The 24,613-nt window shown below is 39.7% G+C and overlaps 2 protein-coding genes across 3 annotated transcripts in view; both read right to left on the bottom strand.

The window, feature by feature from the left end:
* Positions 1–5,053, bottom strand: part of LOC139467137 (beta-1,3-galactosyltransferase 5-like) — a 42,718-nt gene extending 37,665 nt beyond the window's left edge. Inside the window, exon 1 of one of the 2 annotated variants that reach the window (XM_071248853.1) lies at positions 5,013–5,053. In XM_071248853.1, coding sequence (XP_071104954.1) covers positions 5,013–5,039 — 27 coding nt within the window. In that variant the 5' untranslated portion in view covers positions 5,040–5,053. Of the gene's footprint in view, positions 1–2,533; positions 2,579–5,012 lie in introns of those variants that run through there. The other variant, XM_071248854.1, reaches the window with a different exon arrangement.
* Positions 5,054–10,254: 5,201 nt separating this feature from the next.
* On the bottom strand, positions 10,255–19,890 carry LOC139466853 (sulfotransferase 1B1-like). Its single transcript, XM_071248594.1, has 5 exons — positions 19,722–19,890; positions 15,254–15,583; positions 14,268–14,371; positions 10,877–11,039; positions 10,255–10,382 (listed from the first exon to the last, which is right to left on the bottom strand). Exons 1-5 carry the CDS (start codon positions 19,888–19,890, stop codon positions 10,255–10,257), a joined length of 894 nt encoding a protein of 297 aa, XP_071104695.1.
* Positions 19,891–24,613: the final 4,723 nt, after the last annotated feature.

Raw genomic sequence — 24,613 nt, 5'->3', positions numbered from 1 at the left:
AACATGAATACCCCACTCAAACACACTGACTCCGAGCCGACCAGTCGTTGTTTTAGCCCCTTAATGCCGAGCGCCAGACAGGGTAACAACAAGTACCATCTTTCAACGTTTTTTTGGTATGACGCGGACGGGGATCGAATCCCGGACCTTCCGCTATCCGGGATGACGCTCTACCACTAGTCCTCGGAGATGGTCGATTGTATCAAAACCTCGGCGGCATTTGTATACAATGTGATAGTATATTCATTGATCTGAATGGTTAATCAGCCGCATTACATGAAACACTTCCATTTATTTTGCTATTTCTGTATCACGAATGGCTCAGTGACGAACTTGGGGTCGTCATGTATATTTACCGAGTTTTAAATTTGCTGCACCGCTCAATATCCTTTTGACATGAGGGCAGTAGACGTGAGGCACTTTTCTGATATGGTGTTCATCCAAACATATTACGATGTGAATGAAAAAAAGTTTACAAAATAACTCGTGTCTCAAACTATACTGATTGATAGTTTAGACAATATCATGCGCGAACACCTGAAGAAATACAGACTCGAGTATTGATACCTGTAACAGTTTGTGCACACAAAAGAAAACATTTTTATTCCACTTATGCCCATGAAGTCGTTTCATATTTTAAAGTTCGCCTGTGTTTGTTTAAAGTGAAAATGCACTTTTACAGACTGTTTTCTACCCAACATATACACACGTTCTTGGAAAGGTACTATAAATCATAAATTCATTTCCATGTAGATTTAAAATATAAACAAAATATTTTATAAGAATTAGAAAACACACCCTAAAATAGTTCTGTTCAACAAGTTTGTGTGCAATTTCTTAAACTTAAACGATAAAACTTTTTCCATTATCATGATAAATTTCTGCTAAATCCAGAGTCCATTGTTCATTTCCGACTGCATCATGTATATTAGTACGATTTGTGATACAGTGATATGGATCCTTGAAGTTGTGACCACTTTAACAGGGCAGTTCAGAATGCATCCATGTCTGAGAAAGCGTTGCAAGAATATAGGGGGGGATTTGTGTCATTCAAGCCACACACACCCAACAACACCAACCACATACGCCTCCAATAAATTGAAGAATTTGTACACAAACATACCAGAACATAAAATCAAACACGTATATTTGCTGGACATGCTAGCCCTTTTTGCGAACAACTGGTGTCATCAGAAGTACGATGCTTCGTCCACCTGACACATTTTGTGAGTGGCTGATGCTACCGACATTGCTGGACATGCTTCTGTGAGATTTGCCGATCCATTACGAAGAGGTATCACTCTCACGTTATTGTCCGGTACATTGCCTCCTGGACTATATTGATATTCGTGTGTCTATAGCAGCATACACAACATATGCCTTATTTGTTACAGAACAGAGAATGCCCGTTACTCGTGCAATATTTATAGCTCAACAACTGTAAGCCGCGGGATATGATCAACACTTGTTCAAGAGTGACTCCTTTAGGATCGGGGCAGCCACATCTTACACTTTTCCAGTTAATTGGCTACATGTCCCATTGGCTTCCACTTTGGTGTTCTCTGTCCATCGTCATGTGACAGTATTAGCCTTCTGTTGTCACTGCTTACTTATGTTATCCCACTCATGTATGCAATTTTTGTTACTGTTAATCCTCCACCTACTATGTATATTCTGTTCAATGTCTCTCATTCAGTCCTGCTTGACAACGTATAAGGATCTATACCGAAACGTAGCTTTTTAGAGTATTAAAGAAGTTTTTATCCATAAAGTTGTGTCTACCTAGCCACATCTACTTCCAGAGCAGTGGACCATCTTACTAAGACATTAGGTAGATGGTCATCTGACTGCTATGTTACATCCAGAAGAGTTATAACATCCTCTATTGCCAGGGCTCAGTCCTCTAGAGCTAACTTGCTCGTTTCTTAGTTATATAAACTTCTGTTTCTCCTTTGGGTATTATCCTCGTCGTGCTCAATAGGATTTCCATTCAGTCACAAGTGGTCGATGGTATGCATTGGACAAGCAGTAATAGGTTTGGGTAATCATTGAAAACACCATGAGATCATTTTGCTCAGCAGTGTAGTTGGTTGTGGACAAAGCTTACAAATAATCCACAACTGATCCCAAGCTGTTGCTTGGTACACACATTCCTAAGTCTCTATGTCCGGTGCATACTCTCTCAAATACAGAAGTGTCGTCAATTGTACATGTTGCTGACTGAACATTTAAGCCCCTAAATGGGGTTCATGTCATGTAACCACATTTGCGGTGTTATTTCCTGTTTGTACAATGTTTGCCTGTTGTTTTTTAAACATACATTTGTTATTTCAGAAGCAAACTTGTTTGATATTCACAGTCTGGGTTTGAGTTAGCAAGACCTTACACCAACATTGCAACCTACATACTGAAGGATAAACAGCCCATTTGTAAACAGCTGCAATGGATCAATCGTTTTATGGACTGACTTTTACATTGAATATAAATGTACTATATAAGTTGTTCTTTAAAATATTAAAATATTTTTACATACCTAATCACATTGGAATCATCAAGTATGTCCACGAAGGAACTAGCGTTGTACACCTATATGCAAGGTAACAGTAATGAATCAATCTACGTAACAGATAATTTACAGGTGTACTGGTCGCTAGGACAACCAAGGTCATCTCTTGTGTTGATATGGTGTACTTGTGTTACAAGCTTTTATCAGCTCTATTTGGCTTCCACGGGATATATCGCTTGGGTGATATCACACGATAAATTCTAGGAGATATTGTTGCAATGAAATTGCATCACAATGCTTTGCATGCCCTTGTGGCGTTATCGGCTACCATGACACCAGAAACAATTGACATCACTAATCACTAAAGCTTATCCGGGGGGCGTTGCAAACAGTCAATCGCTTTAAAGCGATGTACAGCATTCGCCTTACAAGGGCGCGCTATATTCAGCCACTTGCAATCGCACCGATCGCTGGCTGAGGTCGCTTCGAACTCAAACCAAAATGGCGGCTGACAGAAATTTGTGTTTGACAGCGGAACAAGAAATTCATGAAGGAAGAGAATATATGGATGTCAACTTCTTTATTATGAGGAACACAACGTTTCGGAGTATACGCTTACTCCTTCACCAGGTGATGAAGGAGTAAGCATATACTCCAAAACGTAGTGTTCAGGTGATGAAGGAATAAGCATATACTCCGAAACGTTGTGTTCAGGTGATGAAGGAGTAAGCATATACTCCAAAACGTTGTGTTCAGGTGATGAAGGTGTAAGCATATACTCCAAAACGTTGTGTTCAGGTGATAAAGGTGTAAGCATATACTCCGAAACGTAGTGTTCAGGTGATGAAGGACTAAGCATATACTCCGAAACGTTGTGTTCAGGTGATGAAGGAGTAAGCATATACTCCGAAACGTTGTGTTCAGGTGATGAAGGTGTAAGCATATACTCCGAAACGTTGTGTTCAGGTGATGAAGGAATAAGCATATACTCCGAAACGTAGTGTTCAGGTGATGAAGGAATAAGCATATACTCCGAAACGTAGTGTTCAAGTGATGAAGGAGTAAGCATATACTCCGAAACGTTGTGTTCAGGTGATGAAGGAATAAGCATATACTCCGAAACGTAGTGTTCAGGTGATGAAGCAGTAAGCATATACTCCGAAACGTAGTGTTCAGGTGATGAAGGAGTAAGCATATACTCCGAAACGTTGTGTTAAGGTGATGAAGGAGTAAGCATATACTCCAAAACGTAGTGTTCAGGTGATGAAGGAGTAAGCATATACTCCAAAACGTTGTGTTCCTCATAATAAAGAAGTTGACATCCGTATATTCTCTTCCTTATGTGAATCACTTCGAAATGCCTTTCAAAGAACTGTCATGTATAACCCCAAACTTGCTTCCACGGGCGATATCGATTGGGTGATATATGTTATCTTCAATGTAGGATGATGTGACTTCATCGGCTACCATGAATCAAATGATATCACTCATGATCGTCTCTGTCACTGAAGCTGGTTACCCGTACGTTTACACTCACGATACTTGTGCTTACTGTTTACACATTGAATGGTTGGCGGAATGATTTTGGATAATAATATGATTCTCTATCTAGTTTAGAAGACAATGGGCAGGATATATACGCAAGCCTTGAGGCAGGTGCTGGTGCTAACGGTAGAGCGACCTGTAAGAAGAGGACTTTAGCAACCCATGCTTGCTGTAAAAGGCGACAATGCTTGCCGTAAGAGGCGACTAACGGGATCGGGTGGTCAGGCTCGCTGACTTGGTTGATGCATGTCATCGTATCCAAATAGTGCAGATCGATGTTCATGATATCAATCACTGGATTTTTTGTTCCAGACTCGATTATTTAAAGGCAGCCGCCATATAGCTGGAATAATGATGAATAACACATCAAACAAACAAAACTGGTAGGGCAGTACATGCGAGAGCTTGGTGACGTTGCAAGATTTCGGAAATCCATTTTTCTGGTTTCTCCGCTGTTTCGCAGATTTCGCCAGTGGAGACTGTGTAGGCGTATGATCTGGACTGATTATTCTCGGGCGTTGATGTTTTGTATTATATTAATATGCATTTTTGTATTATATTAATATGCATTTTTGTATTATATTAATATGCATTTTTGTATTATATCAAAATGCATGAGTTTTTAATACACCTACATATAAATACCAATTATGAATGAAGGTTTGCATGCATTTATTTTCTTACACACTTATTAAAAATGTCTATTGTTGTTACTCTGCATCTGAGTGTGTGTAGTTTAATACGACGCACACCCGTTATGTCATAGCAGTCTTGAACAAGCATTTCATACCAATGCTCATTTGTGAGAAGATAATTCGATGTCGCTGATGATACCACAACAGTGTCCAGCATATTTCATATTTTTCATACATTTTTCACATATTGATGACCATCGCCCCAAACAAAAATCCGCTTTCATTTTGAAGGAATAGAGTGAAAAACGGCGTAAAATCTTACTTACCCACGCAGTCAAAATAGTGGCCTTCATACTCCTGATGTTGATTCTGGAGTATCTTATCCAGATAAACACTAACCACCTCGCACCTCGGCCTCCTTCGTCGTTATCATGACGATAACACCAAACACGACATGGCGATAAGTTCGTGATAACACGCTCGTGTGTGTACTAGTCTTGGATTTGGGTTTGTATGAGTTCCAGGATATTAGTAATAAAAGCATGTTTTTATTTATGTTCAAACAAATACTTGTTGATTACTTACAACAAACATTGTACAGCAAAGTCACCAATGTATCAAACTTATATTCTTATAACTATTTTAAATCCATTTTAAATATTGAAACTGATCACATGTATCTATGGACCCGTGAGGATCCTGAGTAGTATAGATCTTCAGCAATCAATGCTTGAAAAGCAACTATGCTTGTCGAATGAGGCGACTAACAGGATCGCGTGGTCAGGCTCGCTGACTTGGTTCATACATGTCATCGTATCCCAATTGCGTGGATCGATGCTCATGATGTCAATCACTGTCTGGTCCAGACTCGATTATTTACAGACCGCCGTCATATAGATGGAATATTGCTAAGTGCGGCGTTAAACAACAAACAACGAAAGAGTCTGTAGGGGGGAGGTGGGCGGTTTGCTTGCACTAGTCAGGACGATTGTTGGTTTACAGTGCTAGCCAATTGAGATACCAGTCCGTAGTTTATCATGAATACCAAACTCTAACACAGCATACTGACTCCGAGCCGACCAGACCTTGTTTTTCCCCTTATGCCAAGCGCCAGACAGGGTAACAACAAGTATCATCCCTTAACGTCTTTTGGTGTGACGCGGCCAGGGTGTGACGTTCTATCAACTAGACCCAGGGGCGGGAGCAGATGAATTGAATGAATAATATGATTTTAGAAACGTCATCGAATATTAATAAATGGTTTCAAATGCAAGTTTAACCTTCAAGCGGACTCGTGGAATGATGGGTCAGCAAGATGCATCTGTTTGAATCCCTTCTTCCAACGTAAATGTTTACAAGTAATGCGACTATACTGTGAGTCCGTCTCCCAGACCTTAGTGATTTAATTAAAATTGAATCCTACTCAAGTCTAGAATTATTTGGCAAGTCTACATTGCCTCTGTTGTTGGACGAAAACTCGACTGAAGTGATACAGGTCTTAGACGTTTACCCTTTTGGGGCAAACTCACGAGCACGGGTATGATGCTAACAGACCTCGGAATATATCGGGGCAAGCTGTGATTCAAACCCATAATCATAGGATTCTGGCATGTCCAAGGGACGCAACTCTTCACAGCGCCTTAGAAGACTGGGACATCCGTGCCCCCTGTCGGCTCATGTCGATGCCACATGTGTAAACACATAAACCGGGAATGTTTCCATACCGATCAGTCTTCCTAAACCTGACAATTATTACCGACAGAAATGATCCATAGTGGCGCCACTTTACTCAAGGTCGATCGATCTCACAGGTCTGACAATGCCTTAGCAGCACAATTTAATACGTATTCAACCTGTTCGTGGATATTACACATGGTTTGATTGATATCATGTTTCGTAATTTCGTTCGCACTAATGGAAAATCACAATCACATGGGAACCAAATAGAAGGATTCCACCATTATTCCCATGTTCCATGTGCGGCATGACATAATTAAGCATCTTTGGCTCCTCATCTTACCTCGCCTTTAAGAAAAGGTCTTCAGCAACCCATGCTTGTTGTAAAAGACGACTATGCTTGTCGTAAGAGACGACTAAGGGATCGGGTGGTCATGCTCGATGACTTGGTTGATGCATGTCATCGTATTCCAATTGCGTAGAACGATTCTTATGACGTCAATCACTGGATTGTATTATAGGCCGCCGTCATATAGCTGGAATATTGTTAAGTGCGGCCTTAAACAACAAACCAACCAACCAAAATTGTAGTGTCGCTTTTTAAAAGACTTGGTGAAGTCACAAAGGTCACAACCACAACATAAATCAGATATCACTGAGAGTTGAACTGTGATATCCGTGTAATTTTACGTGTGTGAAATACTAGCGAGCGTTTTGCCAAGCATATGACTTTGGATATATCCCCTTTCTGCCAATTGCAATTTGTGAATGATTACACATCTAACATACTTGAAAATAAATAATGCTTATGTTCTTTTAATTGACGTATTAGGTGGCCTGTTATTTTTATTCACAAACACCTTTTAGATATACCTCATTTTAAGGTACCAATACAATCTAATCAATTCACCCACATTAATCATGAAAGAATATGTTGCCTTTAATCAAGCAACGCTGACGCTTTCTCTCATCTCTTATACTCCGAAAGTTTCCCTTTACTCTTTAATTGGCTTAACCAAATTTGGAATGATAAAGTTCAAATAAATGGAAATAAACTACGCATTTATCGTTTAATTATCCCCCGCCCCAACGAAGTGTGTGTGTGTGTGTGTGTGTGGGGGGGGGGGGGGGGATATAGAAATTGGTTCTGTCCGTGCGTGTGTGCGTGTGCGTGTGTGGGTCCCGAAATCGTTTCCGGAGCATAACTCAGAAGCCATTAATTTTTTCTCTACGAAACTTTGCATGTCTATCAGACTCATGCTGAACTGGTGCCTTCTGCTATTTAGGAATTTAAGAAATTTATATTTTTTACGTTTCCATTGCAACAAGTTGGACTTGTTAGTGCTGCAATTAGGCCATTTATGAAAAGGCCCCTTAAACATAGTTCACAGGAGCTAATGCACTGCATACAACCGGACATGTCCTACTGGCGGGGGATATGAGTATGTCATGCTTGTTAAAAGTTCTTTTAATGCAGAGCGTTATGTTTCTGCTCCAATAAAAAGAAATCATAGAAGCATATTATGTAAACTACGTTGTGGCACTCTGCCGGTAGAAAGAGAAATTGGTAGTTTTTCAAAAGTTCCTTTACAAAACCTCTGTAAATACTATAAAAGTAATATTGTTGAAGATGAAGTTCACTTTTTGACCACATGTGACTTGTATTCTGATTTAAGATATGAGTTATGGAAATATATTTTGAATATTGATCCACTATTTATACAGCTTCCACCAATTGACCAGTTTATTTATTTAATTCAAATTTGTGATAGTTATTCATGTACACTCCCAGAAGAAGAAAAATAGTTTATTCAAGTGTCCAGCGGTGTAAACATAAAATTACATCAATTTATACAGTAGATAAAATATATTAAAAGATATACGTCGCCCGGCCAGCGTGGGCCTATTAGACACTTATGTTCTTAAAAGCAAGTGCTAAAATATTTATAGTGCACAATGATGAATTTATTTATTAATGGTGCACAAAATACGTGATAAAAGTATAATACTCATAAATTTATAACAAGCATTGGCATACAATGACATGTTTTATAAAATATACATTAATACTTTACGTTAACATTAATACTTAATAAGAGGTTTTTAAATGTTAAATATTTTATCAGTTATTTAACTACATGCATTTTGTGCATTTATATTGTTATCGTAGTGATACGAGTGTCTCGTGGGCCTCTTTGGCTGGATGTTGATGTTTTTTATATGAATAAAATCTAAGTTATCTGCTTATGTCCAACATGTGACGCTTTAATAAAATATCATTCTTCTTCTTTATCCTTTTACGTACCATTTTTTATTTGTTTTATCTTAGTTGTTTCCTTTTTTGTCCTTTAAAATATATTTCTACGTGTCTGAAACGGATAATATCGATAGTACTGACAGATTTCTAGAAGACGTTTTACGAAGTTAACATCCTAACCATATGTGTGACATTATTTGACATGTCATTGTCACTTATACCAATTATAATACGTATGCCACCTGTTTACAAATAAGATGATCTATACATACAAGTAGTTCAGAGTAGGTCTTTGAAAGGCATTTAGAAGTGATACACATAAGGAAGAGAATATATGGATGTCAACTCCTTTATGCTTACTCCTTCATCACGATTCATGTTGGGAATCGAACCAGACCGCCCCCCATAATTGAAGGCAAGAAAGCGATGACCCCTTTCGGCCAACATACATTTTGCAGAATGCTACAAATATTCTTGTAAGACTTTTTAACTGGTATTAACGTAGAAAATATTATGCATGTATAAATGATTCCCCGACCTCGCGTCCAAGTAGGCATTGAAAATTGAGCTGAATAATGTCTTTATAGAATGGAATTTTGAATTTTGTTGATACAGGAAGTCATGAATTGTCAGGAGTTGTAAAATGTACCATGTTGTTTGTTGTTATGTAATTTGAAATGATTACTAAATGCATTGATCAACAATATTATTCTTTGCAAAAGGCTTCACAGACAAATTGTGATTGTGAGATAAGGGACAGTGTGGGTGAAAAATCACATTTTGACTTTAAATCATATTTTAAAACTAAGGATTAAATATATTTATTACAAAGATACATCACATCGCATTAGATCAGCACATAAACTCCAGTCTAGTGTCCCTATGGTCTCACTCAAAACATTCGGCAACAGAACTTTTGCTCACATTCCATCTGTGCTCTGGAATTCCCTTCCAGTAGAAATTAGACAATCTCCAACTCTTGACACTTTCAAGACAAAACTAAAGATTTTTCTCTTTAGATGTGTTTATGGCCCTGTGTGAGGCGCTATGAGCGACTACGTAGACGGAAATGGCGCTGAAGAAATGGACTTTATTATTATTACTTTACATCTAACATTTGGACTCATTTTCCGACTTATATCTGTTTATGCAATAATTGTAGTTTTCAGTCATAATGTCTGATGAATTGATACTCAAATGCTTTGAAATAATGTGTTTATTACATTACGCACTAACGAGAGAAAAATAAGAAATTTGTGCACAATCCGATCTTGGCGATTTTCATTGAAGTAAGTTGACGTCAAATGTCTTTATGACGTCACAGCACAATTGTATCTTAGCACCCATAAGGTTCTTTTCCCCTTGGTGGGTCACAGTTAACACAAATACTGTTTAACATATCAAGTCATTGTAAAGTCCGTTGCCCTATTGACATTTGCCTTTGGAAGACGTTCTGAGGCTGGATGCTTGTCTCCAAAGGTTAGTTCATATATATTTAGAGTGAATGAGTATGGTTTTAAGCCACTTTTAGCAATATTCCAGCATTCTCACGGCTGGGGACACAAGAAATTGGATTCACACATTGTACCCATGTGGGGAATCGAACCCGGGTCTTAGGCGTGACGCTTTAACCACTAGGCTACCCCACCGCCCCTTATATATTTAGAATGGAATCTGGAATATCTCATTTTCTTGTCGTAAATCTGGTTGAAGTGATCGCTCATCTCCCTCGTAAACCACGATCGCCACGATCCCACCTGTCCTGAAAACAGAATCAGACTCAGTTATGAATAAAGTGTACTGCTTTGATTTGTTTGTTTGTTGATTAACGCCGCACTCAGCAATATTCCAGCTATATGACGGCGGTCTGTAAAATAATCGAGCCTGGACCAGACAATCCAGTGATTGACATCATGAACATCGATCTACGCAATTGGGATCGATGACATGTATCAACCAAGTCAGCGAGCGTGACCACCCGATCCCGTTAGTCGACTCCTTCGACAAGCGTAGTCGCCTTTTACGGCAAGCATGGGTTGCTGAAGACCTATTCTACCCCGTACCCCCATTCGACCATCGTATGCTACTGGGGATACATTTTACCCCGGAATTTCCACTGGCAAACAATTCTTTACCAGAATCCCAACTGGGTAACAAGCATAGGGTTGCAGGGGGCACTTATAAACCAGAATCCCCACCGTGGAATGGGTAAAGGTAAAGGGTTAATTAGAATGTTCTGATTTCCTATTTTTTTACCTTTATTGTAGTTAACGGTCTCTCCATTCAGTACCTCGGTGATGTTATATTTATTCTTCTTCATGTTCGAGATATGACACGCCGTTGCAACCTGACCACAAAACTCGTCATCCGCGTCCATGCCAAGAAATCTGTTCATTCGAATTATTTCTCCTCTCGGATCCTGAAAACGGTAAGGGTTTACATTATTGTTATATCGTAGCTATCAAGGGTTGAATTATCTAAGGGGCGGCAATGATTAAAATGGATATCGGCACGATAATGAAAACAAACGCACATCGCTCATTCGACTGGGTTGGAAGTTTAACTTCATATTTCTGTATGTTTGTTGTTTAACGCCGCACTTAGCAATATTCCAGCTGCATGACGGCGGTCTATAAATAATCGAGTCTGGACCAGATAATCCTGTGATTGACATCATGAGCATCGATCCACGCAATTAGGATACGATGACATGCATCAACCAAGTTCGCGAGCCTGGACACCCGATCCCGTTAGTCGCGTCGGATAAAATGAAAAATTACTTTTAATCGAGTCGAGTTAAAATGTAAGCTCGTATCACTGTTCGAGGGCAATTCTTTAACAAACATATCATTCAGTCGCCTCATCTACCCCAAGGTCCATGGCCTAGAGGGAAGGGTATCTGCCCGGAGAGCGGAAAGTCGGTGGTTCGATCCCCTGCCAGCAACCAACAGGCGACGTTTAAGGATTGTACTTGTTATTACCCTGTCTGGCGCTCTAAAGTGAGGGGGTGCAACAAGAACTGACACGGGGTCAGGGTACTGTCTGGGTGGGTATGCATGTTAAACTGGGGCACGGGTGGCCCAGTCGTCTAAGGCGCCGCGATTCGCTGTGCAGAGACGCGTCCCTTGGGCACGCCAGAAACCTATGATTGTGGGTTCGAATCCCGATTCGCCCCAATTATGTTTCTAGGTTTGTCAGCACCATACCCGTGCTCGTTGGTTTCGCCGAAGTGGGAATCGTCTGATACCTGCATGACTTCGGGCTTTCCTCCCACATGAAGCTGACACGCCGTGATATAACTGGAATACTGTTATAAGCGGCGTTAAACCCAACTCACTCACTCATGTTAAACTGCGGCGTTAAACCCGACTCACTCACTCATGTTAAACTGCGGCATGGTATCTGAACGGTCCGTTCAAGTACAAACACACTCACAGGCACGATATTTTACTGACGCTTCATAACTCAAATTGATTGCTTCAGTTTTATTTTTTGAAGTCTTTGGTTTGTATTTTTGGATAGAGTTAGCCTTGCTAGGTTGCTGAATTATTGCGTTTGAAGAGTTACTGATTGTGGTACCAGAGGTCAATGTCCATCGACGTTCACGGTCAACAGATCAATTCGAAAGGTTCACTCTCGACGAAACCATTATATAACCCAATCACGATTGGTACTGAATACCAAATTTCCTATCCCATACAATGAAACGGACATGCTTGTCGTAAGTGACGACAATCTCTTTTAAACCATTATTAGTTCTCGCTATCGCTTAACAAAGATCTGAGGACATCCCATTACGGGCCACGCCAGAGCGAACTTTCATCCGACCAATGAAAGCGTCGCTTACCAGATCATGAAAGTGACATTCGGAATGTGTTTTCTGGTCATGCAACCTCGAAAACGTTAACACGAGGTATTCCGAACGACAGTTGGGGCTGATTCCGTCAACATTATCTCTTGCTTCCGTTGGATAAACATTTGAACGGAGGAGGCGTTGCGTGAGAAGCACTGCCATACAATTTCAACCATATATTAGACATTCCGGAATGTTGGTTTGTTCAGTTTTCAAAAATTTAATCGAGAACTGTGTAAACAGATTTTTCAAGCGTAGTCGCCAGGTTGAAACGAGTGCCGTAAAGCCCGAGAAAGCTGCTTTCTAATTGGCTGATGTCGACTTCTTCAATTCAGTGGAGGTCAAAGTTCGCGAAAGGTCGTTCTGACGTGACCCGTAATGGGATGTCCTCAGATCTTTGTTTACCAGCAGCGAGAACTTAGATCTTAGATTGTAAGTGACGACTAACGGAATCGGATAGTCAGACTCGGCGACTTGGTTGACGCATGTCGTCGTATCCCACAGATCAATGCTGGTGATGTCAGTCTTTTGTTTGTCGGGTCCAGACTCGATTATTTACAGAACGCAACCATATAGATGGAATATTGCTGAGTGTGGCGTTACACAACGAACAAACAGTGCTTGGAATTTCAAAGATCAGTTTGACTGCTGTCAGCGCCATCAGAGGTACAAAATTATTTGTACAAAATTATTTCAACAACATAATATGTAGATGCAAGAACACAAAAAGTCTGAAACGCTCGCATCACAGGGAATTTATTGTCAGTGTCATATCGTTAAACGTTTCACACTGAAAGTTTCGTTTGCATCACGAACTATTAACGTTGAAATGATGCCTCCAGTGACGAAGTGACGAGGTTTAGAAAACTACAATACAAAGTAAAAGAAATTTAGTTTGTGACCTTTAGACCTTAATTTTCTATAAAAACATGTTTTTAATTGTTTTTAAATGTAAGCATTAATTTCCCTTTTTTCGACTCAAGAAGTACAATAGCATATAAATGCATTTACCTATCATCACAAAATGTCAGAAATACAACTCCAACTTACTTTCATACAGGCTGTGACAATGGGCATGCAACATGGAGGATCACACAGCACATGTACATCTAATGCATCTAATGCTCACACCTGATCACATGACAGGAAGGAGCGAAACTTCCATTTATCCATTTAAATACAGAACATATGCAAAAACATCTTGGCCGAGCATCATGCATATGTATACAGATTTACTACGGCAGTAATATATGTGCAATTCAGAAAGATGGAGAGTTACTTGATAGGTTTAAACAATGACATGATGATTTTATAGAATTTTGAAAGTTTTCTCAATGTTCCTAGTCGTGAATTATTGAAAAGTAAATTCATTTTATGCATATTGGGTTTAATGTAGTAGAATCTGTGTACAAAATGGTTTCTCTCGTTTTCTAAAGATGGACAAATAAGCAGATATGGAATTTATCACCTATGTCAGATAATTTGCAAAGTTGGCATTTCCTTTCGGGTAAAGGTATTTTTTCTCCATCTCACAGTTTCAATAGGTAGATTATGATACAAGTTCTAATAGGTAAGACTCGCCAAGCGTTTTCCTGCAGTACGTTTAAATAATATTCAAGGCAATCATTTTTGATGATACTATACACTGTGCCTTTTCAAGACGCAGCGTACCAATATGGGGAATGGAACCAGGAACTTCGGAATAACGAGCAAATGCTTAAACAATCGTTTACTCCAACCCCAAACGCTCAATATAAAGGAATGTTCACATTTTCGAAAAGGACGTCAACCTACTGATATGAGATCTTCATAGTGCACGACGAGAATGGGGTGATGTTGATGTTGTAACATCGCTCGTTCCCAGCTTGTCACGTGATCAAACCAGCTACCCCATTCCACTGAAACAGTTACAAGAGTGAGTGAGTGAGTATGGTTTGACGCCGCTTTTAGCAATATTCCAGTAATATCACGACTGGGGACACCAGAAAAGGGCTTCACACATTCTACCCATGTCGGCATTCGAACATAGGTCTTAGGCGTGACGAGCGAACGCTTTGAGCGCGAGGCTACCCGACCGCCCAAAAAGAGTGACGTAAACGTGAAAAGAGACAAGACAGCCATTCTACATGCATATGAACTGTAATTTTTCGCCTCGAACATTACTCACTGTTTATTTATTTATTAATAGTATTGTTTGTTGTTAGTTGTTTAACGTCGCACTCAGCAATATTCCAGCTTGGAATTGATTGGATTGTATTGTTACCTTAAAAGAAGCTATGTCTAAAAGGTGTTTCTGAATTAAAAAAAGGTCACCTAACACGTCATTTAAAAGAACTTAGCATTATTTATTTTCAAGTTGTATAATTCACAAATTGCAATTGGCAGAAAGGGGATATATCCAAAGTCATATGCATGGCAAAACGCGCAAGTATTATTTTACTCACGTAAAATATCACTGATACCTCTTTTCAACTCTCAGTAATATCTCATTTATTTGCGACTACAATCCATTCATGTTGTGTGTGTGACCTTTGCCCAGTCTATTAAAACGCGATAAATCTAATCTGGACCAGACAATCCAGTGATTGACATATCATGAGCATCGATCCACGCAATGGGGATACGATAACATGCATCAACTAAGTCAGCGAGCCTGACCACCCGATCGGGTTAGTCGCCTCTGACGACAAGCATGGGTTGCTGAAGACCTATTCTACCCCGTATCTTTATGGGTCTAGTAGTAGGAGTTGTAGTTGTAGTAGTAGTAGTTTTCAACTCACACTCGCCGTCTAAAAACAAATTCAGCCAATCAGGAAACGGGCAAATCGTAAGCCCGCCTCGGTACCGGAAGTTCTTCTCCATGAGCTGATACCATGACACGGCCACATCACGCGGGTCTCTCAGAAGGTAGATGACTTTCACACGTTTTTCAATGACCTGTTTCGGCAAGCGACAGAACTGCATGTGTCCATTGAATACTCGAGGGGAGGTCACAGCGTCCAGTGTCTTCCCATTCACTTTCTCCACGTGCAGATCGTGTTTGGTGTGGGGAACGGTTTCTGTAGTCTTGTTCAGCAGCATGTTGAGGATTTCGTAACACCAATGTGTACCTAAGTAAGGAAAGTCAAGAAATCGGTAATAAACGACGAGGAGTCTTTGAGGGGCATTTAGAGTGAGTGAGTGAGTATGGTTTTACGCCGCTTTTAGCAATATTCCAGCAATATCAAGGCGGGGGAAACCAGAAATGGGCTTCACACATTCTACCCATGTCGGGAATCGAACCCGGGTCCTCGGCGTGACGAGTGAACGCTTTAACCACTAGGCTACCCGACCGCCCCAAGGGCATTTAGAAGTGATTCAAATAAGGAAGAGAATTTTGTAAGTTCTTGCTTCCTGTTGTCCATCGCTATCAACAATCAGCACTAATTTACTGTTAAGTGTTGGCTTACATTTGTCCACATGTTGGCTTACATTTGTCCACATGTTGGCTTACATTTGTCCACATGTTGGCTTACATTTGATTGCTCATCACCTATCAAGGCCAATTATCAGTTGGCTTCCCTTGTTAAGTTTCCACCTTTGTTATCGTATTACTTTGGTTGTTCTTTCAGATACATATATATGTTCTTTGCCTCAGAACGTGGTGTTCCCCATTATAAAGACGTTGACATCCATAAATGTTCTTCCGAAGATAACGAACATTTAACAACGTAAACTCACAGGTTAAAAAAGGAGTGCCAGAAGAGAGGAAGGTCATACCAAAAGACGCTAAGAGATGGAATGTGTTTCTTTGTCCAGTGTTTGGCATAATGATTGAGGGGGTAAAGCAGGGACAGGTCGGCTCTGAGTAATCTGTATCTTAGTTGCGGCATAGCATCTCGGATGACTAGCAGTTTAAAACCAGACACTGGTCTGAACTAGTACAAGCAGCCCGTGCAAATACACAACGTGCATGCACGTCGCTATATAAGTGTAATAATACGTTAAACCGCATTTCACAACACCTATAAAAAGTAAATGAGAAGGTTTTGACAACAAATGTTTACCTCGTTCTTTCGACTACTGTCAGTCAAAAACCTCCCATTACGGTCGATTACTGCGACAAACATACACACGTCAACGTCTCCCCGCCGTGATATTGCTGGAATATTGCTTAAAGCGGCGTAAAACCATACTCATTCACTATTTGATGGAGTCATTAGGACATGCGCATGGAAGAGTCGGAACCGGAAATGGACTCTCCTTTCTGACGATTTCTTTCGCTTTTATTAACTCAGGTGACCTACTAGTAATGGTATACATTGGTAGAATATATAAGATTGAAAGTTTTAATATTGTTTGAACTAAATTCAATATTAATTAATATTAAAGGGTACATTATTAACATGTTATTCCTAGGAGTATCCAGATGCTGTAACATAGTATGCACTCAATTTGTTAATTTTGTAGCTAAAGTAATATGCGCTCTAATTACGCTCAATATATCAGGGAAGCATTCTGTTAAAAATGTATCACCACCGTAAAGTATCCATCTGTCACTATATGAATTAGAATAAAGGCTCAATGTCCTCCCCGAGGTAATAATTTGTATTATAATTATTTTGGTTTGGTTATGGATATACACACTCTCATAGGGAATTAGAAGAGACAGAAAGGTATATTCAGTATTGGGGCCATATGGCCTAAAGTACAATTGATACTAACTGATAATATGATGTCATGAGCATATACAGAAATTACATCTTCTTGAATCTGATAGAAAAAAAACATGCCTTATATATGTTGCCACTGCAAAGATAACATGTTTATTTTGTGAGTTGATAATATTGATCATTAACGTTTCCATTATTCAAGAAGGGGAGATATTTGGATCTTAATTTGGAAAACTTGTTACACTTAAATAAGACATGGAATTCATCTTCAATTTCACCTCTGTCACAATTGGAACAAACACTGTCAACAGCATCAATATCTTTCGATTTACGATACATATTTACATTACAATTATGTAATGAGATTCTAAATTTACAAATGATCTTATTAATGAATTGTCTGGTAAGACAGATAAATACATTTCCTGTTGAAGATGTGTCTTTAGTTTACTATAATTGCTAAGATAATACGAAGATGAAACAGTTTCGTTCCAGTTTTGTGCAAATATATCTTTCACTCGCTGCATAAATATTCCCACAAATACTTGAATGTTTCCAATATCCTGTGCAATCCACACACAAGAAAAACCACATGTAAATAATAGACTTCTTTCTTCAGATACTATGCATAGGGAATTCATGTACATTCATACTGAGGTATTCAGTCAGTATTGGCATTGTTCGATCATGCATAAAGCTGCATCCTTTGTTCCAGTTGTACCTTATAATGCAAAAAGTGTACGGAAATAATTGTGAATATAATGTTATGTGAATACAGTAATACTACGGTTATATCGAACTCAAATGGACCACTATTTTTAATTCGTTAAAACCGTAGTTCGTTATAAGCATTTGTCATCCAAAACTGGCTCCCACAGGAGATATCGCATGGATTAGATCAAGCGATTTATTACTTGCCCGTGATAGATCACCAGTTTGATAAACATACAGCTGTATTACACATTGTGTAATACCAGAGTACGTGCTTATGTACTGCGGGAACACGTTACTCTAACAAACATTGAAAGCTCTCAACATCACTTGGCTTATTCAACGACATTGCGTGATAGATGATAGATCACTGAGAGGAGCTCATACACACTCAATGACCCCAGCAACCCCGTTGCTAGGCTGACGTCACATGGCATTGTTTTTTCGGTGGATCTTGCAAAAGCAATTCCACAAACACGTCATAGAGTATTGTGACGAGATTGTAAACTTTGTGGTGCAGGTCCCGTTCCAAAAGGTGATTGTATTTTAGCGCAACGACAGTAGTAATTTTCTGTAAAAGTACTAGTATGTGAGGTACGATAACCTTAGCGCTACGATAACTTTGTGGAACGGACGCCTGAATTCTAAATGTAAGTCGTTGTATGATTTTAAGTGAATATGTGTCAAAGTGTGACGTGTTTGAAGTATTATTCTGTTAAACTCAATAGGATTACGTTGTGGATCGTGTAGGTGTCTGCCTATTCATACACGACAGTGAAATTCTAAAAAAGTTGTAAATGGCAAGTAAGAAATAAGATACTGAACTCGCTCCCGTGTAATACCAATTTTATGAAACTCGTGAGCAGTTCTTGTATCTGACTCGCTTTGGCTTGCCAAATACCAGAACTATTCACTCGTTTCATAAAATTGGTATTACAAGGGAGCTCGTTTAGTTACAATGACGTCACAAGCAAATGACATCACTAATGGCTCTGCTACTGAAGCTGTCAGCAGTACTTTGTACACTTAAGTCAGTGCTTATTGCTGTCTACAAACTGAAGAAGTTGGAAGAATGATATTGGATGATAAATAAGTTTTCACCTTCGTGTCTTTTGATATCAAATATATCAACACTCATTGATATATTTAATATCAAAAGACACTCGGGTGAGATTCTCCATTATTTACAGCATACATACAACAAATGGACGGAACCAACAAATAGTTCGTTATATCCTTCAGTTGGTTGTCATCGTGTTCGTTACAAACGTAGTTTACTGTATAGACAAACTTTTAGCTGCAACCAGACCCCAAGCATCGGCTCGACAGTTAAACCCATAATAATCGAACCTTTCATCGAACTCTTTTATCACCAAGTTGCACCCCTATGTTCAAACTCTAACATAGGAAGACGTAAGCCAGTTCGCAGGTTCCTTCCTTGTTGTCAGCAATATTACAACCATGTCAGGAGGCCTGTACATAATCAAGTGTTGGCCATGCAAACCAAGGGTTGATAGTATGAACAACAGTCCCCGCCTGGCCACCCGATCAATTCATTGACCTTCTGAGACAAGCATAAATTGCTGGAGAGTAATTCTTAGCCTGATTTACTACAGGGACGCAGCAGATATATAGCTAAATACATGTATAGCGGGTAGAGTGAAACGTATAGGTATAGCTGGTAGATAGATAAATTATGTACAGCAGGGAGATTGATACATTATGTATAGGAGGTAGATTGATACATTATGTATGGGAGGTAGATAGATACATTATGTATGGCAGGTAGATATAGGTATGGCTGGTAGCTGGATACATATAGGTACAGCTGGAAGATCGATGGAAGTTCGATACATGCATAAAGACTTAACACTGAATTAATTACCAGATCGCATGTATCCACATATCATGACATCATCATCCCAACACGTTACTTCCGACATGTTCCTAATTACGTCCTCGCTGTAGAAGAATGGATAGCGCATGCTGTCTACCTCCAATAGTGGAATTGCTAGTTCGGGGAAGTTCTTCGGCGATACGTTGACCTTCGGCATGTCTGGAAACCTGAAATAGATATCATAACAATCTTCCAGTTATATCACGGCATGTCAGCTTAACATGGGAGGAAAGCCTGAAGAGATGCATGTCTGGGATATCCAAGCCATGTTAGTCAACAACATCTGCCACGCCCTACTTCCTGTAGATGGCGACTGAATTAAGAAAATTCACCATTCCACATCATGTTCTCAAAAGGCTCTGCTCCACAAGAAATATGAAACTTGACCCATGTGAACTGTGCTGATTCTCCGTGCTGAACTTCAGGAATGTGTCAGTGGTTTTCAAATGGTCTGCAGTGTATTGGTGCATATAATTGTGCGTCAGCCTGTGAAAACATCAAAACATGTCTCTGAAGTACAAGATAGAGAGCCTCAGTAGATTGTGACATGTTAAAATGTTGTTCACGTGAAGCAGTATTATGTTTTAATGTGTTCTAGTTTAGGTTTTAAAATTTGGATTACTTTTCATTCCGCTGAAAGTCTGAAACACTGATTGTCTATATTTCAGCCTCACTGATGTTATTTGTTATTTCATTGCCAATCCATTATTTGGATGCTATGTCTCGATATCATCGTCCACTATAATGAACATATACTGACCACGCCCATACATTTATAAAGAAATGTCAGAAGGGGGTATAGCTGTAATATATAAGGATACGATACATAAATGTGTACAATATAATCACCTGTGTTTGAAATAACCATTATAAGTGAGAAAATGTTCAATTTTAGTCAAGATTTGCCACAACTGACTAATATCACCTTGACTTTTCACCTTAAAGATGCTTATCCAAATGTATTAATGTCATGCAGGATAACATGTACACCTGTTAACATCCTTGAAAAAGCAATGTTTAGTTAGCTAATGCTATTATATAATGTATTTCTATGATGCAATTAAAAATGCATGGTTTGCAATTTATTTACACATTCTGCTGTACTTATAATGTACTCAGCAGTTAAGAATGATGCATGATAAACATTGAATTTTATGTGAACAGCATCCAATGATTAATTGTTTAGCTATAAGTGCTCACAAAAGCACTTTAGCTTAACCGTAAATGATGCTTACGAAAGGCCATGCTGAAAATCAACATCTGTGTGCCGTGGGTAACAGGAATGGCGAAAAACGAAGTGGCCAGACATTAATTGTTCATCGCAACACAGTACCATCTCTTTTATATGTTAGCTACAGCAGGATAACACTCATGAGTTGCCGCGGGCCAGGTTTCCACATGTGCCGAACGTCGACGTGGGCGAACGTCGACAGGGAAACCATATTCGGTTGGTGGATCTGCGGAATCGATACCAAACTGTCACATTCACAGCTCGGACAATTCCTGGGTTGAGACAAATTAGTGGCAAAACCGCACGCAACCGGTTGCAGGAACACAAAATCTGGACCCGCTGTTTGCTTCAACGTCATCGGCAGGTACAGAAGACATGTCTGGGGCAGTATACTGTTCACAGATGTGTCCACGTTGCACCTACAAGGATCGACAGGTGTCCAAGAGAACGTTTCAGCGACGTTTTCGTTACTTAACGTCGACAGTTTGGGGTTGGAAGTGTGATGGTATGGGGTAACATCACAACTCATGGGAGAACACAAGTCATGATTGTTAGTTGGTTGGTTGGTTGGTTTGTTGTTTAACGCCGCACTCAGCAATATTCAAGCTATATGACGGCGGTCTGTAAATAATCGAGTCTGGACCAGACAATCCAGTGATTAATATCATGAGCATCGATCCACGCGATTGGGATACGATGACATGGATCAACCAAGTCAGCGAGCCCGACCACCCGATCCCGTTAGTCGACATTTACGACAAGCATAGTCGCCTTTTACGGCAAGCATGGGTTGCTGAAGATCTATTCTACCCCGGAATCTTCACGGGTCCAAAAGGGACAAAAAATTCAATGATATAAATGATTTCATTGAATTTATCAAAAAGGACAAGATCAGGTTTGTTGGCCTGGATATATCTGAGGTTGTAAATGGACCTATTCCAAACGATTTTGTGTTTATCATTTTCCATGACGCCCTCTACATATTCCGGGTCGTACCATGGGTGGAAAAACCACAAGCATGGCGAATACGGTAATAAAATGATCGAGCTACACCATCATGTTGTTTGAGATACTGTATTTGTGCCAAAGCTGGGCATCCACTGACAATGTGTTGGACAGTCTCATTAAATTCATTACATAATCTTCATTTCATATTTACAGTTTGATGCAAAATCACACACTGACGGTTTCGTGTTGAAAGTGACTGGTTCTGAGCAGCAAACAGAAAGCCTTCACTTTTCAGGCCAGACGCCTTCATCCAAGCGAAGGACTGATCTTTTCAACACACTGCACGTAACGTCGATGCAGTGGTCGTTCAGAAAGCCCCTCCTTGAACAAATGAGTCTTGGCCAATTTGATATGGCACTTTGCTTGGTTGACGCTCATTTCTGTACCTTCCAGCAGTACAGAACCATCAACGAAATCAACACCGACATTGAGATAATGTCCCACAAGCTTGGCTCGTTTTAGAAAACTGTGGAATGCCTTGCTTTCATCATGGGTCATTACATGCTTCACAAGAGGATCATCAGACAAATAAATGTGTGCAAAAGTGCACAAAACAATTCTATCATGAAGAGCACAACGTTAATCAAACCACGTCCTCACATAATGATTGGTAAATATAAGCGATTGAGGGAAGAGCAAGGGTGGTGGGATCTATTGTCTGACATGATTCTTCGTGTGAGGGTGTTAATACCCTGAATTTCTTTTTCCGTCCAATCAACAACACCAAAAGAATACGAAAGGACGGGCACAGCATAAGTATTTATGGCTTTGACTTTGTTGCGAGCCTCCAGCTCTGAACTCCAGATTTTCTTAAGTCTACCTTTGCCCGAAGTTTTTCTTTGATATGGGCATTTTGGAGTTTGTCCCTAATCTGCATCCCTTAGTACGTATATATAGGCCTGACCTTCCACGAGATGGTCAATAACTCATCCTCCAAATAAACTGACTGATCCTCCCTCTTCTACCTTGCCACGTTTCAGACGAAGAATGTTGCATTTGTTGAGTCCAAAAGACATGCCAATATCATTAGCAAAGGAATCGACAAGGAGGTTTTTCTGAGTGTGGATCCTCCATTAGCAATAAGTTCAAGGTCATCCATGTAAAGGGGGCGAGTAAGGGGTTTTGGGGATCTTTGCTGAGGAGGTCCAGGATGATAACCTTCCTCTTTGCTAAGCAAAAAGCTTAAAGGATTTAATGACAAACAGAAAAGCAAAGGACTGAAATATTCCTCTTCTAATAGAAATGGGTTACGAAGTCACCACCCGCCCCTGCGAATACATCTGAAGTTGAGTTGACCAGCAATTCATAAAAGACTTGAGTAAAACAAGTAGTCACTCGGGGAGGTCAATCCATTCCAGTGACTTCAAAATCCATTCGTGAGGTACAGAATTATAAGCTTTTCTGTAGTCTATCCAACACATTGAGAGGTAACGGTGGTAAGTTTTAGTCTCTTTTCTGAACCAACGATTGATCCTTACAACCCCAACATCCCTTTCTGACTCTCTTATGCTCCATGTAGATAATGTCATTCGAAGCACAGTACGATATCACGAGATCTGTAAGACACCCTGTAAATAGTCTGTACTGTGTGTTCAAACAAGTAATAGGGCGGAAGTTTTTAGGGTCAGTCAGATCACCTATCTTTGGGAGAAGTATTGTTCGCCCTTTGCAGAACCAAGGCGGAACATCCCCTGCATCCACAAGAGAATTAAAACAGTGAAGTAATTGCGTTTGGACACAGGGGAACAGTTTCCAGTACCGGTTTCGAATATCATCAGGCCCTGGCGCGGTATTTGGACATTTTTTAGGCAATGAGGTGTAAGGAAACACACCAATGGTGACCTTATGTTTTCATGTACACTATTATTGTCATCCTCTGCCCATAGTTCCTGGAGGTTACAGTTGCCGGGTATAAAACCTTTAACTAGAATGCGTTGTGGGTATTATTATTATTCATGTAACTAATAAACAAACCTGTCACTTAAGATGTTGGCTGTCGGGTTTAAATTACGAACCAAGCGTTGTTGCTGCCCAATATGTGGGACAGTGGGACACAATTTAGTGTGTATTTTGCACGGTTGGAAATTGAAATTCACTATCCGGATCCGCAAAGAGAGTTTCCGGATAAATGAAGCAGGTTATGTAGTATTTATTTCATTTCACATATATAATGTCCGGCAAAACCTTGTGTGCAGAACGAAGCTGCCGTATGACTCATATCGCTACTTGACGAACACATAGCATGGAAATGGCGATCATACATACTAAAACATTCACAAACACGTGTTTGTTCCATGTAATGTTTAGTTTTTAATTGTTTTGAAATCATATTTTAAATCACTCACCATATTGAAAACAGCATTATTTACAAGTATTTAGGTGCGAATCACAAGATATATAAACTTCGTGGGCTTCACATCGTAAGTATTTATCTCCCTTTGCATATACGGCGGCCCATTCGCGCCTCACGCTTATATAGTACATTGTAATCGCAAAATTCACTATTTTCGCCCCAATGGATATTTCTATACTTTTCGAATGTTAAACTTACATACATTCTGATTGAATTTCATCAGAAATTGTTTCTGTTGCAATTAGTTGGAGGTCAAACCGTAGAATGACTGGACTATTATAGTACCAA

Source organism: Haliotis cracherodii, unplaced genomic scaffold (assembly GCF_022045235.1).
Source record: "Haliotis cracherodii isolate W230 unplaced genomic scaffold, xgHalCrac1.p SCAF_19, whole genome shotgun sequence".
In the NCBI taxonomy this organism is placed as follows: Eukaryota; Metazoa; Mollusca; class Gastropoda; order Lepetellida; family Haliotidae; genus Haliotis; species Haliotis cracherodii.
The sequence above is the reverse complement of the archived record's forward strand: the minus strand, read 5'-3'. Positions and strand labels throughout refer to the sequence as shown.

Excerpts from the sequence above, each read along its gene's own strand:
- LOC139466853 (XM_071248594.1), bottom strand. The coding sequence starts at position 19,890 with ATGCCGAAGGTCAACGTATCGCCGAAGAACTTCCCCGAACTAGCAATT. Across the intron at positions 11,040-14,267 it reads ACTATGAAGATCTCATATCA|GATCCGAGAGGAGAAATAAT; the intron begins GTAGGTTGACGT and ends TACCGTTTTCAG. Across the intron at positions 10,383-10,876 it reads GACCGTTAACTACAATAAAG|GACAGGTGGGATCGTGGCGA; the intron begins GTAAAAAAATAG and ends TTCTGTTTTCAG.